This window comes from Canis aureus, chromosome 22, assembly GCF_053574225.1.
Source record: "Canis aureus isolate CA01 chromosome 22, VMU_Caureus_v.1.0, whole genome shotgun sequence".
NCBI classification, from domain to species: Eukaryota; Metazoa; Chordata; class Mammalia; order Carnivora; family Canidae; genus Canis; species Canis aureus.
This window is the reverse complement of record NC_135632.1, coordinates 49,982,047-49,996,102: the sequence shown is the minus strand read 5'-3', so window position 1 is coordinate 49,996,102 and position 14,056 is coordinate 49,982,047. Positions and strand designations below refer to the sequence as shown.

General features: G+C 39.4%; 1 protein-coding gene across 4 annotated transcripts in view; it reads left to right on the top strand.

Moving 5' to 3' along the window:
- ANO10 (anoctamin 10) overlaps window positions 1–14,056 on the top strand; it is a 228,752-nt gene that overhangs the window by 33,657 nt on the left and 181,039 nt on the right. For 3 of the 4 annotated variants that reach the window (XR_013361650.1, XM_077865995.1, XM_077865993.1), the window contains 4 exons: window positions 2,318–2,887; window positions 4,290–4,345; window positions 5,990–6,064; window positions 8,089–8,271. Coding sequence is in view for 3 of the 4 variants with exons in the window: in XM_077865995.1 (XP_077722121.1) it covers window positions 2,318–2,887; window positions 4,290–4,345; window positions 5,990–6,064; window positions 8,089–8,271 (884 nt within the window). In the remaining variant the exon portion in view is untranslated. The remainder of the gene's footprint in view (window positions 1–2,317; window positions 2,888–4,289; window positions 4,346–5,989; window positions 6,065–8,088; window positions 8,272–14,056) is intronic. The other variant, XM_077865994.1, reaches the window with a different exon arrangement.

The following is a 14,056-nucleotide window of genomic DNA, read 5'->3' as shown; positions in this document are numbered from 1 at the left end:
CTTTGAAAATTTCTGTTTCTTTAGAACTAATAATTTGAATGGATTGAGCTATGCTCATTTTTAGGGCCTAAACATCTTTTGTGGTAGTTTGTAACTATCTTGATGTGTATTACTGAATGTATCCATTTTCTCTGAATACAATTTTAAGAGTATCCATTAATTTATTTGGTGTGTGTTGAAAATGACTGTACATAAACTGACATCAGTTTGGGTGTTCAGATTTTTTGGCTTAGTTATGATTTTTTTATTTTTTTTAGTTAAGTTTTTTAAGCATAAGGATTATTGAGTTGTTAGATTTGACCATAAGCATTGCTATCAATATTTTTTTTAAGATTTTATTAATTTATTCATGAGAGACAGAGAGAGAGAGAGAGAGAGAGAGAGAGAGGCAGAGACACAGGCAGAGGGAGAAGCAGGCTCCATGCAGGGAGCCCGACGTGGGACTCAATCCCGGGTCTCCAGGGTCACGCCTTGGTCTGAGGGCAAGCGCCAAACTGCTGAGCTAACCAGGCATCCCCTATCATATTGTTTTAAAGATTTTATTTATTTATTCATGAGAATCACAGAGAGAGAGAGACAGAGACATTGGCAGAGGGAGAAGCAGGCTCCATGCAGAAAGGCTGATGTGGGACTAGATCCCAGGACTCTGGGATCATACCTTGAGCCAAAGGCAGATGCTCAGCCACTGAGCCACCCGGGCATCCCTCAGTGTTTCTTTAAAGGGAATTTCTCTTTTGACTTTGTTTAAAGGAATCCCTCTAAAATAATTTTATTTCTATTTCCATTCCTGAAAACGGCTAAATAGTAAACAAGTATATGTTTTTAAGATGAAATTTGAAATTGCATTTTGAATTTTTTTCTTGTATTCTTTGAAAGGAAAAGTTTTTTTTGATAGTTCTGGGTAATATGCTAATTATTTTGTGTTAAACTTACTGATATTTTTTCACTCCAGTAGCTGCTTAGAAAGTGAGGGGAAAAGTGAGTTGATGGTGAAGGCTGAGCATGGTTGTGGTAGAAGGTGTGAGGTTTTGGGGCAGGCTGGGACTAGGATTGCAGTTGGGGCATGGGCAAATCTTGACCTTCCCCTTGAAATTGGAAGAGGGAGGTCGTGTGATTTGGAGCCCAGGACCATGAGCACCTTTTTTTTTTTTCATTGATTAAACATCCTTTAACCTGATTCAGATTTGAGGTGACACCATCCTATCATTTATTTTAATATGTTCGTGTGTTAGAAGAATAAAGATAGGAGAAAATAGCTTATCCTGGTTTACTCTGATGCATCTTTTTAGACTGATCTGACACAATTATCTTAAAGTGTTAACTGCACGTAATAACCAGGAAATAATACCTCATTTCTGCCCCTCCCAAGCTCCCGCATCCCACCCTGGTCTCAGTGCAGGATGCTTTTGCAACCCAGGCACTCACCCAAGTAGATGCAGCTGTCAAAGGATGTAGTGTTGGCGATGCCTTTTGGATTAGCTCATGTTGTGTTCACAGAATATTTAACAGTGATATTACTTGTCCTTTCTTTCGCTCAGTTCTTTTATGAAGGTATAGATAAATGTGACCTGTGGCTGTTCTAGAAGTTAATGTGTAGAATATTGTTTTCTGCTTTTGAATAATTTTTCTTCAGTATATTGAATCATTTGCCATGGTATATTGTTTATCAATATTTATATTTTTGGATAGCAGGAGTGGATACTGTGGACAGGGAGTCTTCTTTGAAAAGAGCGTCTATAACTATGATATTAAAGTGAGAGAAGGATGGAGAACATAAATTAAGCCCCCAAATTAAAATGGCTCATTGGCTATGGCTAAGTTTCAACTAGGATCTTAGAAATTTAGGACAATGGGCAGCCCCGGTGGTGCAGCGGTTTAACGCTGCCTGCAGCCCAGGGCGTAATCCTGGAGACCTGGGATCGAGTCCCATCTCAGGCTCCCTGCATGGAGCCTGTTTCTCCCTCTGCCTGTCTCTGCCTCTCTCTCTCTCTCTCTGTGTCTCTCGTGAGTAAATAAATAAAATATTTAAAAAAAAATTTTAGGACAAACCCTAAGCTGAGTTTTTTTGGGAAGAGGGCATCCATCAGATAAGGAAATAAAAAGGAAACAGACCCAGGTCTCTAAGCTGGGACAAATATCAGGCCTGCTAACCGGAAAAGTGGGGTCTTTGTACTGCATAGGAAATGGATTTACCATCGCACACTGGGAAATGAAGGTACTAAATGATCCCCCTTTAACTAAAAAAAATAAGCTTACTTGAAATGGCAAAAGTCTTTGGTAGTCTGTACTTAAGGTCATCTTTTCCCTTTCCTTGTAGACTGTATTCGTGGCTACTTTGGGGAAACAATCGCTCTTTACTTTGGATTTTTGGAATATTTCACTGTTGCCTTAATCCCTATGGCGGTCATTGGGTTACCTTACTATTTGTTTGTGTGGGAAGACTATGACAAGTACGTGATCTTCGCCTCCTTCAACCTGATCTGGTCCACAGTGATCCTGGAAGTGTGGAAGCGTGGCTGTGCCAATATGACCTACAGGTGGGGGACACTCGTTATGAAGAGACAGTTTGAGGAGCCTCGGCCAGGATTCCATGGGGTCCTGGGTATCAATCCCATCACCAGTAGGGAGGAACCTCTCTACCCCAGCTACAAGAGACAACTGCGCATTTACCTGGTCTCTCTGCCGTTTGTGTGCCTCTGTCTCTATTTCTCCTTGTATGTCATGATGATTTACTTTGACATGGAGGCCTGGGCCTTGAGTCTACATGAAAACAGTGGATCTGAGTGGACCAGTGTCCTGTTGTATGTGCCCAGCATCATCTATGCCATTGTGATTGAGATCATGAACCGCCTCTATCGATATGCTGCTGAGTTTCTAACTTCATGGGGTAAGACTTGATGCTTGTATTTATGTCATATTTGCCTATAGGAAGTGTGCTTGTATCATAGGATTCCTATAACGGCTGCTTTGCAAAGCAAGGAGATGTTGCTGTGAGCTCACTATAGAGACATAAGGAGGAATTCATCAGCTTTGAGGGTTCTGATGCTCTCACCTCCTGGTTATCATGGTAGTCATAGAGGAATATTAGTTACTGTACTCCAGGTGCCCTGCTAACTTTTTGTTCATGGTATCTTATTTTCACCTCCTCAGGACACCATGAAATAGAAGTTACATCACCATTTTAGGGACAAAAACACTGAGGGTTATTAACAAGGTTCAGGCAAATCGTAGAGCCAGGCTAATCCAGACCTTTCTGTGTCTAAAACCTGTAATCTCAATACTATAATTTTGTATTTTTTTGTTGAGGGTAGAGTAAATTATCTTCAGGTACTTTGGCCAAATGAACTGTGTCTGCTGTCTAGCTGTTTAGAGCACTGAAGCTATTGACCTTAGTGTAGTGGGTACTCTTCTATCTGTTTGTGGTTAAAGGGGAACTGGTTATAGTTTAAAAATGGTCTTGACAGGCCATTCACTCTTTTTATTCACTCAAACAAGTAAATATGTAATATTCCCCAGAAAGAAGTCTTTGTCTTAATTTTATGCACCATAAAGATGTTTTAAATTATTTTCTTCATTTAACAACTACTATTTACTGAGTGCTCTCCTTGTGTTGAAACTGGAGGAGAGATTTTGTGATGTTTCTTATCCTGACAGTGACCCTGGGGGAGGGCAGTATTGGTGCTGTTTTTGTGGGCAAGGTGGGCTGAGTATCAGGAGACTAAGAGACTTGGCCAGCGATAGGCAGTGGCTGAATAGCTGAGTGGGGGTTCCAGTCCAGGTGAGCCTAACACCATCTCTGGCAGGAGGACACTTCTCTTCAGAATCTTCTTGTTCTTTTGCCCTGATGTCCTAGGGCCTGTCCTCCCATGTCTCCTTTCCCCAGCTGAGGATAGATATTTGAGTTGCCCTCTGAGTTAATCCTTGTGAGGCACACACACAGAGGGCTTTATTGCCCTCTTTAGAGGTTGCTGTCAGTTTTATTTATTCAGGGTCGTCTTCTGGATGGCTTTTAGTGGGATCATTTGCCAATACATCCCATATTTCTTTGTTGCAGTAATACTTGAAGAATAATTTCAGAACACAGTGCTCTGCAGTACTGTGGACAATGTGTCCTAAGCCGAGTTTCCTCCTAGGTGCTGTTCAGATGTGTGAGATGGAGCCATGAACCACATTCCGGCATGTTTGCTCACCGATGCTCTCTGCCTCAGTATATCCACCTTTACCCCATGACAGCCTCCCATACTTCTTGCTTATCTAAGAGAAATTTCCTCTCCTTTTTAATATTTTAGAGAATCACAGATTGGAATCTGCCTACCAGAATCATTTAATTCTGAAAGTTTTGGTGGTGAGTAGAGTTTTTATATACAGATCTATTTGGAGATGCCTGGGTGGCTCAGCAGTTGAGTGTCTGCCTTTGGCTCAGGTCATGATCCTGGGGTTCTGGGATTGAGTCCTGCCTCAGGCTCCCTGCATGGAGCCTGCTTCTCCCTCTGCCTGTGTTTCTGCCTCTGTTTCTGCCTCTTTCTCCTCTGTGTCTCTCATGAATAAATAAAATCTTTAAAAAAAAACCCCAAATCTACTTGGATTAGGAAACTTATGTATACTAGTTAATAGGGGTATAAATACGAAGACTGGCTTCTAATTTAAAATATCAGTATATTTGGTATAGGTAGGCAAGGATTGAGTGTGTTTACATATGTGTTCAGTTGTCTTACTGCCTATGTACACATGCTGTTAAGACTTCAAGTACAGAAATTAGTAGTAGAGTCAATTTCTAGTTATTTAACAAACTAACTAACCATGTTATAGACCTGTTTCTGTTCTTTTCCTTTTGGTCACTTCTTTGTTTCACTATTCAACAATTCTGTTCAGTGATGGAGCATTACATTTTTTTTTTTTAATTTTGTGAAAGAGTTTTCCAAAGTCTAAGAGATTCCCAGCATATTTTATTGGCTAGGAGGAAAGAAATGGAGAAAAGGCATAGTGTAACCTACTTGGTATTTGTATATAAGCTCACATACTAGGCTTCTTCCCATTATTATTATAAATAATAAATATCAGCTTGGAAGCCCCTCATTTATCAGGAGGTCACCTCAGCCATTGGGAACATAACTGCGAATTAAGAAAGGTACAGAGAGAGTCCTCTAAACTCTTCACCTGGAGCACAGTCCATGTACCTTACCCCCAAGAAAGGGTTCTAGAGAAACAAGTTTTTGTTACAGTTACAGAAATCATTCTAAGAAGCTTATTTATCTAGTTTTTCAGGTTTTAACTGATAGGAAAGTGTTTAGGTTTCTGGAGGTAGGTAAATTTGTAAAGGCAACAGTGGTAAGGAAGTAACATTTTTCATAAGTAGGTAATAAAAATTCGACAGTTTAGCAATTTGGACATTAGAAAAGGAACAAACAGCCATGTATACCTAAAAAGTCTTTGAAGGCTTCATTCTAGCACTGTGAGGTATTGATATTCAAAATGCTGGTGCTTGCTGTCTGGCTGTCCTAGTATGTCTCCGTGGGGCAGGGGAGTGCCAGGTTTTGCAGGGTGGGATGCACTGTTGGTGAGGACTCCAGAGAGATCCCCTTTGCCAGGTCTGTAGGACTCTTTGAATGAACAGGGGTTGGGGTGAGGTGGGTAGGTAGGGAATGAGCCCATCCAGGCTATCTGGAGTGCTGGTTGAGGGTGGAAAAGGCTGGGTGGGCCTTGCTCTTCCTCTTGTGTTAGAATATAGTAGAAATCTGCTAGGCTGGCCTGGAGTCCCAAACCAATTCATCTTCTAGGCTCTAGGCAGCTTTCAGAGTTCTCCTTTGCTTGCCCCTTGTGTTATTTCCAGAGTTTATGGACATGCTTAGTGAGGAGGAATAGGGGAGAAACAAGTCTATGCCATCTTGTTAGGACTGGAAGCTCCCTCAAGACATTTTTTAATGCTATATTTACAATTTTGATAAAGTATTTGTAAACCAGTGTGAAATATTACTCTCTTTTTTGGCAGTTCAACTTTCTGAATTGCTTTGCCTCACTCTTCTACATTGCCTTTGTCTTGAGGGATATGAAGCTGTTGCGTCAGGTGAGTGAATAGCAAAAGGTATGAGTTTTACAGGTTTTAGGGCTACTTTCCTATATTCGGGTAATGTATTTCACATTGTTATTTTTAGATATTAAATGTTACATTTTGTATATCTTGAAGCCATTTCTAAATATAAAACCATTAGCAATTGCACTGTGTATCATACTCAACTGAAAACAAATTAGTTGAAGCTAACCCACTTGCAAAACTAATATAGTAGAAGTAAATAAAATACATAGTTCATCTCAAAGCTTATAAATCAATTCTGATGAAAAAAGTATGTTTCTTTTTTTTTTTTTGAAGTATATTTCTTTTTTTTTTTTTAAATTTTTATTTATTTATGATAGTCACAGAGAGAGAGAGAGAGAGGCAGAGACACAGGCAGAGGGAGAAGCAGGCTCCATGCACCTGGAGCCCGACGTGGGATTCGATCCCGGGTCTCCAGGATCGTGCCCTGGGCCAAATGCAGGCGCCAAACCGCTGCGCCACCCAGGGATCCCTGAAATATATTTCTTAATTGAAGTTTTGTGTGTGTCCCAGAGTGAGGGGTGATTGGTGTGACTTTAAATGTACTTTACACGTTTCCTTTTTTAAATGAATAAATTGTTAAACTTAGAGACCAGCAGGTCCTATGCAATGTTGTGTCTTTTCTGGAGTGTTTAGGAAAGTGACATTTACTTTGCTGTGTTGCCATTCTTGGATCACAAATACCAGTGAAAGATAAATTGAGTACAAATTATTGCTATCTAAATTATCTTTTTTATAACTGAGCCAGCTATCAGAGCTGTTCTTTCTTGGTTTTAATATGCTGTAAACATTAGTAAAGAGAAAGAAGATTTTGTAGTTATGTCTAACTGCTTGCGTAAAAGTAAAATTAAATGCCACATTCTTAAGAACAATACGAGATATATTGCTACTTTTTTGAAAATTAAAAGTTCGAATAATACATTTTGAAATTGATAAGTTGGACGTACACATTGTCTTCTGTCCTGCTGTTAGTGTATTAGCAGGGTATGACTTCTCATTTCTTGTACCTTAGAGAGTCTCCTTTTTTTAACAGGAGATACGAGATGGGGTTAGGGAAGGACTTCTTAAATAATATGATTTTAATACCAGCAAAGGCGGTGTGTGATAGAAACACTTTTGTCTGTCTGGGGTAAGCAGAAATTGACACAGCATTTCTGGAAAGTTCTTGGGCAGCTTTGCCAAGAACCTTAATCCATCCCTAGTAAATCATCAGAGATAGGAACAAAGATTCATGTATACAGGTATCCAAGGAGCAGCATTGATAGTAGTGAATGTTGGGAATGATATAGTCAACAGCAGTCCGTGGGCTACTTGTATTTTTATTTGTGATTGGAAAAAAGTATCCTAAGATGTTAGCAGTGGTTCCATCATGCTTGTGGAATTATGGTGGACTTTTTTTTCCTCCTTTCTAGATTTTCTTCAGTGAAAGAGAATATGTTCATTTTGTAATTTTTTTTTAAAGTTTGGCCAAACTGGGATGCCTAGGTGGCTCCGCGGTTGAGTGTCTGCCTTCAGCTCAGGGTGTGATCCCGGAGTTCCAGGGATCAAGTCCCATATCGGCCTCCTGCAGGGAGCCTGCTTCTTCCTCTGCCTATGTCTTTGCCTTCTCTCTGTGTTTCTCATGAATAAATAAATAAAATATTAAAAAAAAGTTTGGCCAAACTGCTTTTTTACAAAGTTGGCAATATGTAGATTGTTATGTTGTAGCAAGGATGAGATGACAAAAAACACAATCTTAAGTTAAATTTTCCCCTGCCAACTCATAATTGATTTATTTCTTATTATAATCCTATTTATATATAACAATTTTTGCATTTTAGTATGTTATTCTTGTGAAAAAAAATTAGAAACATTATTCTAGCACCTAGCTTCGATACTAGTTTTTGTTGATAATATACTGTTTGTTGAAGGTACCATTTTATTTATTACATGATTATGTGTATACTGTGATCTCATTAAACTACATTGTCAGATTCCATTTGTGTGTTTCTTTTTAGAGCTTGGCCACTCTCCTGATTACCTCCCAGATCCTTAACCAAATTATGGAATCTCTTCTTCCTTATTGGCTCCAAAAGAAGCACCACGTGCGGGTGAGGAGGAAGGTGCAGGCTTTGAAAGCCGACATTGATGCTACATTATATGAACAAGTTGTCCTGGAAAAAGAAATGGGAACCTATTTGGTAAGTTTGACTGTTGCTGAATTAACCATTGACTAAAAGTGAGTTAACAGTCATGCACTAAGCTCAACACATGTGTTTGCTCACTGTCTCAGATGTAGCCACTTTAGTGTCTTTCCCGCCAGGGTGCTTTAAACAAGAGCTACTTTAAAGCTAAAAAGAAAAGGAGGAACTGCATTGAAATGTTGCTGTCTTTAATTAGAAGTTATGCCTAACAACAGCAGAGGGTAGGTTTGGCCAATTCTGTCACTGCTCTGCCAAGGCTTGTGGCAGTCTTTGCTGCAAAGATGCTAGAGCCAGGGAGAGATGAGAAGGCTGCAAAGAGGCAGTACCTTGCTTGCTCGGGGTGCTGCCAGCATCTGGAGGAGGCTGAAGCCCACTGCTGAAACTGGAGTGCCAATCTTCAGTCTCATTTGTAGTTTAAATTACTTAGTTGTATTGTAAGTACAAAACGGTCCCTTTAAGATAGAAAATGTCTGAGTTCTTTGTAGGAACTGCCAGCAGATCACTGGCAGTTTGGCCACTTATAACAGTGGAAGCATCTGGCTTGTGTTCGTGGGCAAGGGGTGTCAGCGTCACATCTACTTTGGGTCACTGTACATCCTACCCCTTCCTCCTTAGGGTGGGTGGTACTCTTCTTATGAAATAGGTCCTGCAGTGGCTCATCTGTGAGGGTCCGTTATTGTGAAACTCACTTAGTCTTGCTTTCCATCTTAATGAATCATCTTCTGAGTTTCTTGGCTCCTGTGCCCCTTTTTCTTAAGTGCTTATGAGTTTTAGTCGGTATGTTCATCTTGAGGAGGAGTATATTCTCTCTCTGCTCACTTCTTCCTACCTTATTTTCACAACTGTCCCCTGAGCCTCTAAGTCTTTAGTCCAGAGCTCGCAACTTGTGATGACATCAGGGATTTTGGAGAGCAAGTAGGTAGCGTGCTGTTGACACAAGCTGTATTCCAGAGCAGCAGTTGTGGCTTTTTCCAGCCTCCTTTCCGGTTAAGTGAAACAATGTCCTAGCCCCTGGTTTTGTTCAAACAGCCTAGCCTCAGCCTCCAGGGGAGTGGGGTGCCTTTGAGTCCCCTGCTCCATAGGATGCAGATCTAGCCACCTTGTTGGCCTGTGGATTGGAGTCTGACCAGGCTCCTGCTCACCACCTTGCATTTTGTTCTGTTTCTCACCTAAGCAGCTGATTTTCTAGTTTTTGAGTGGTGATATGCCTCTGATGAAAATATACATATATGCACTAGCGTTTTCTGTCATTGCTGTCTTTGAGGGAGAACATGATTCAAAGTATAAATTTATGGCACGCATGACCAGGAACACTATTTCTGTTTATACACAAAGGGTCAGAGAAAATGCAGGCGTGTGTGTGCACATGTAACACATACACGCACGCGTACACACACACATACACGCTCGCCTTTATGTGCAGGAAGAGTTAAAGGAACACATTTGCACAGTATGGCGCCATCTTGCCTGAATTGGTTTGAGGGCTAGCTTACTGTGGCCTGAAAAGTGTCTGCTTCATGCTGTGTCAGAATCCTTTCCTTGCTTGTTCTGGGGGAGTGCTATTTCTGGCTGTGTTTATTTTTTGTCCTTTACTCTCTTATGGAAGCCAACCAGCAGTCTCTCCTCCAAGCTCTTTATTCCATCCCCTTTATTCTGCATCCCCTCTCAAGGCCTCTTTTCCCAGTGCCCACCTGGAGCTCCCACATCTCCCACTTCCCCTTCTCCCTGCCTCAACTGTCAGCAGCCCTCCTGTCCCAAACCAAGCAAACCCTCACATCTTCTGCTGTTCATGTCCTATCTTTCCTGCCCCTCACAGTTTGTTGAAATAATTCTCCATATTTATATCTACTTTCTTCCTCTTCTTCCTATAATCAGAATCTGCCAATCTCTGAATTATTTGAGCAAACAACATTATCTCCCAAAGTGCCCCAGATCAAATTCACAGTCTTCTCAAGACCAGTTTCTTCTCCTTTTCTCCTGGCTCAGTGAGTAGTGTACAGTAATTCAACCAATATGCTTCTTGCCCAAGCAATTTTAATTCACCTAAGAATGGTGCACTAATAAGATGACACTGCCAGAATCTTAGACCTCACCTTTGTGGCATTTCATGACATCTGATAATATCTTTACAAAAGAAAATTAAGCATTGCTACTCCTATGTTAATAAAAGGCCGATGAAGCTCTGTGTTGTTCATCACCTGGCAACTAAATCAAGAACAAGATTCAAGACTTTGCTTTTCCAGTTGAGAGTCTTTCTGTCATTCAGCACGGGCTCTCTGAGGTAAAGTAAATGAAATAGGGCACAAGTTTCTCTTTGCGGGTCCTGGGTCTGTGAGTGGACGCTGGGGTTAGCAGTGCTACTCTTTAACTTGGTTGCAGGGTCCTGTGTGATCAGATGCATTTTCCCGTCCTCATATCCTATATGTCCCCCTCTACTCTCTCTGATGGAGTGACAATCCAGTATTTGCTATTTCAACTCTCTCCATGTATTGGGAGAGGGGACATACTTTTTGGTCATATATGCTCTAGATCGTTTCCTATGCACTGATTCTTCCCTCCAGGTGTATTTTTCTCCTCACTGAAGTCTGAACTTAGAATTGTACATACTGTAAAGCTCATCCTGACTGCTCTATGAGAATCTAACATAATAACCAAATTTTGGGGAAAACAAATTGGACTGAAACACAAACAACATTATAAAAGTAATACTTGTTAGGCACTGTAGGAAACTTGGATAATGCAGGACAGAGTAAGTAAAAAGTAAGGAAAAAGAACACCTCTGTAATGTCTCCACCGAGGGTAATTTGCTGGGGTCTTCTGACCCTGCTGCACCAGCCACAGGGCTAAGGCCATAGAGTGCCTCGATCTGCAGTGTACACTGCTGCCTCTCTCCTGCAAATTGCCAGTTCATACCTAACTGCAGAGCTGCATGAATATAAATTTGCATGACAAATGCTTCAGTTAGGGCAACATTGCCACACAGTAAACGAGCTGCCTTCTAATAAGGTAAACGTTAAGAAATTTGCTAAAAACTTAAACAGCACTGTTCTCTATACTGAACATTTTTGTCTTGGAAAACGTGATTATTTTTTCAGCAGTATTTTATTGATGTTAATGTTTTTATTTAAATGAATCAATGAGAAATAATTTTTACAGTTTGAGTTTTAGTTTCAAACATGCACTGGTAGAACTCCTATAAACAAAAGGCCTTTGGTGTCCTCAGTCATTTTTAAGAGTTTAGGGCTTCAAAGACCAAACAGCTTAAAACTGTGGATCTAGAATAGCTCTCCTGCCTTTTTTGTTTTCCAGGGCATTGGCTTTGGTGTAGCCAGTTGGTCCCATTGTTTCCTTACATGATTCAAGCTTGGCGATTACCAGAAGGTACCTCCATTGTACCCCATCAGGGGGTATGATGTCAGATTGCCCCTTGTGTGGGTTGGAGCTGACATTTTAGATCCCTGGATTGACTGCTGACAGGCAGATGGCACAGGAGGTTTTTCACTTTGTAACAAATAAGTTATATGCTGGTGGATACATTGAGACTTTTCCTGTTTCCTTTAATTGGTAGCTTTTTAAAAATAGTTTTTAATTGGTTGTTTCCAGTACATAGGAATGCTGTTGATTTTTGTATGTTTTATCCTGCAGCCTTGCTGAGTCTTCCATTATTTCTAATCCATTTTCTTGAATTTCCTATGTAGACAGATATTTCAGCTATAAATAAATAAATAATGGCTGTTTTCTTTATTCATCTTCATAGTTATCTTTTGGGCTCACTAATGTGTTCAACATAATTTGGACACAAGTAGTTACAATAGGAATTTTTCTCTTGTTCCTGATTTTTTTTTTTTTTTTTTTGTCATCATTGAGTGTTGTGTTTGTCACATGTTTTTGGTAGATGACTTTTTACCAGTTTAAATGTTTTTTTCCTATTTACTAAGAGTTTGTATTGTGAAGGATGTTAAATTTTATCAAATTTTTCATTTATTTGCTTCTGTTGAGATTATCAGATTAAGTCCTTTCATTATTTAATATGTTCATTTACACTAATAAATTTCCTAATGGAACACCATGTGTACATTTATTTAGGGTTTTGTGTGACTTACTAATACTTTTCCTTTCTCAATCACTGAGGGCAGGGTCCCCATGTTATTTATCATGTTATTTACCTGTTAACTCTTAGCAGGCATTCAATATGGAATAAGTTTTATGAGAAGAATGTCCAGTCCCTGATGTCTGTGTGTTGTATGTTGTCCTCAGTATACTTTCTTCCCTTGTCCTGCACTCAACGTAGGGAACTCTCAGACATGGTGTTTCTCCAAGGCTGATTTGAGGAGCCAGTGGGATGGATCACTTGAAACCTAAAATTTTGTTTTCATTCATTTAGTAAACAGACATGTAAAATTAGTTATGATTTCATGGAAATATTATAGTATTCTTAATGACAGCTTTTCTCTTAAAATGTTATAAGTTTGTGTTAGTTGGTCCTTGCTAACTTGCCACTAGTATAATTATAGTGTCTTGGTTAATGTATTTTTATTTTAATATGTGATTATTTACTTTATTGAATTTGCATTTTTTTTCCCCTTCTTTCTGTTGGAGTACATCCCTGCTTTGCTAAATTTACTGGCTCCAAAGTGCTCAGAAGTGTAAAAGTACGATATGGCGTTAACATACTATACTCACTCCCTGTGTGAGATGGAAAAACAGAATGTCCAGTGCACTGCTGTAGGTGGGAGGAGCTCACTGGGTGTTGTATGCTAAAAATGCCTTCTGAAGGCTGCCTATTGGCACATCCAGGAGAATTTGTCCACACATCTCTGCAGAGGCTCAACCACGTACTTTCAGAATTGAAACAGCACAGTTTTGAAAGCCGGATGTAGGCTATCAGGATTTCTTAAGACTGAATTGTAAAAATGGCTTAATAGCTAAGATTTTCACTCTTTCCTAACTCTTGATTTCTACACTTTTCAGAGAAATGAATCGATGCCATATCATTAGGTATGTTTTAAAACCACATCTATATGCTACAACACAACATAAGGAAATACTTTCCAGAAGCAAATCCAACCAAAGAGTGGTTTAGAAACTACTCACCACAGAATCTCCAGCTGAGTGCCAACCACCACCATCTCCTAAGGCACATGTGAACCTTGAAAACAGTAAAATCTCTGGGTTCATGCTTTCTCTATGTACTCAGAACACCTGAAAGAAGCACTTTCTACCATTCCCAGTACTTAGGTTTGGGTATTTTCTATTTTAGTGAAATACAAAATAATTAAATAACTTGGCTAGAAGTGCAATCTGACCTACACTGAAGCTCAGCTACTGAGCTTTAATATTCATGTAGTATATATAAAATATATTAAACATAAAATGTATATTAAATGTATAATACATTATATGTTTATCATATTAATATATAATATATAATATTAATGTATTTATGTATAACATATAGACTATATGTAATATATATAAGATGTATATAATAGAATATATAGAATTACATAGAATATATATTTTATACTATATAGAATACTATAGAATACTTAATATTACTTTAAAATATTGTGACAAGTATTTTTATTGAGCTGGAATCATTGCAGCCTGTGTTCTTAGATGGTCATGAGGAGGCCAGAGCATGCTGGAAGTCAGCAAGTGTGACTTTTTGATGGAGTAACTCTTGGGAGGTTCCTTGTTGCTATCAGCTTTTTTTTTCTTTGCTTTTTTTTTCAGAATTGGGATATAATTTGCATACCATAAAATTTTGCCATTTTGAAGT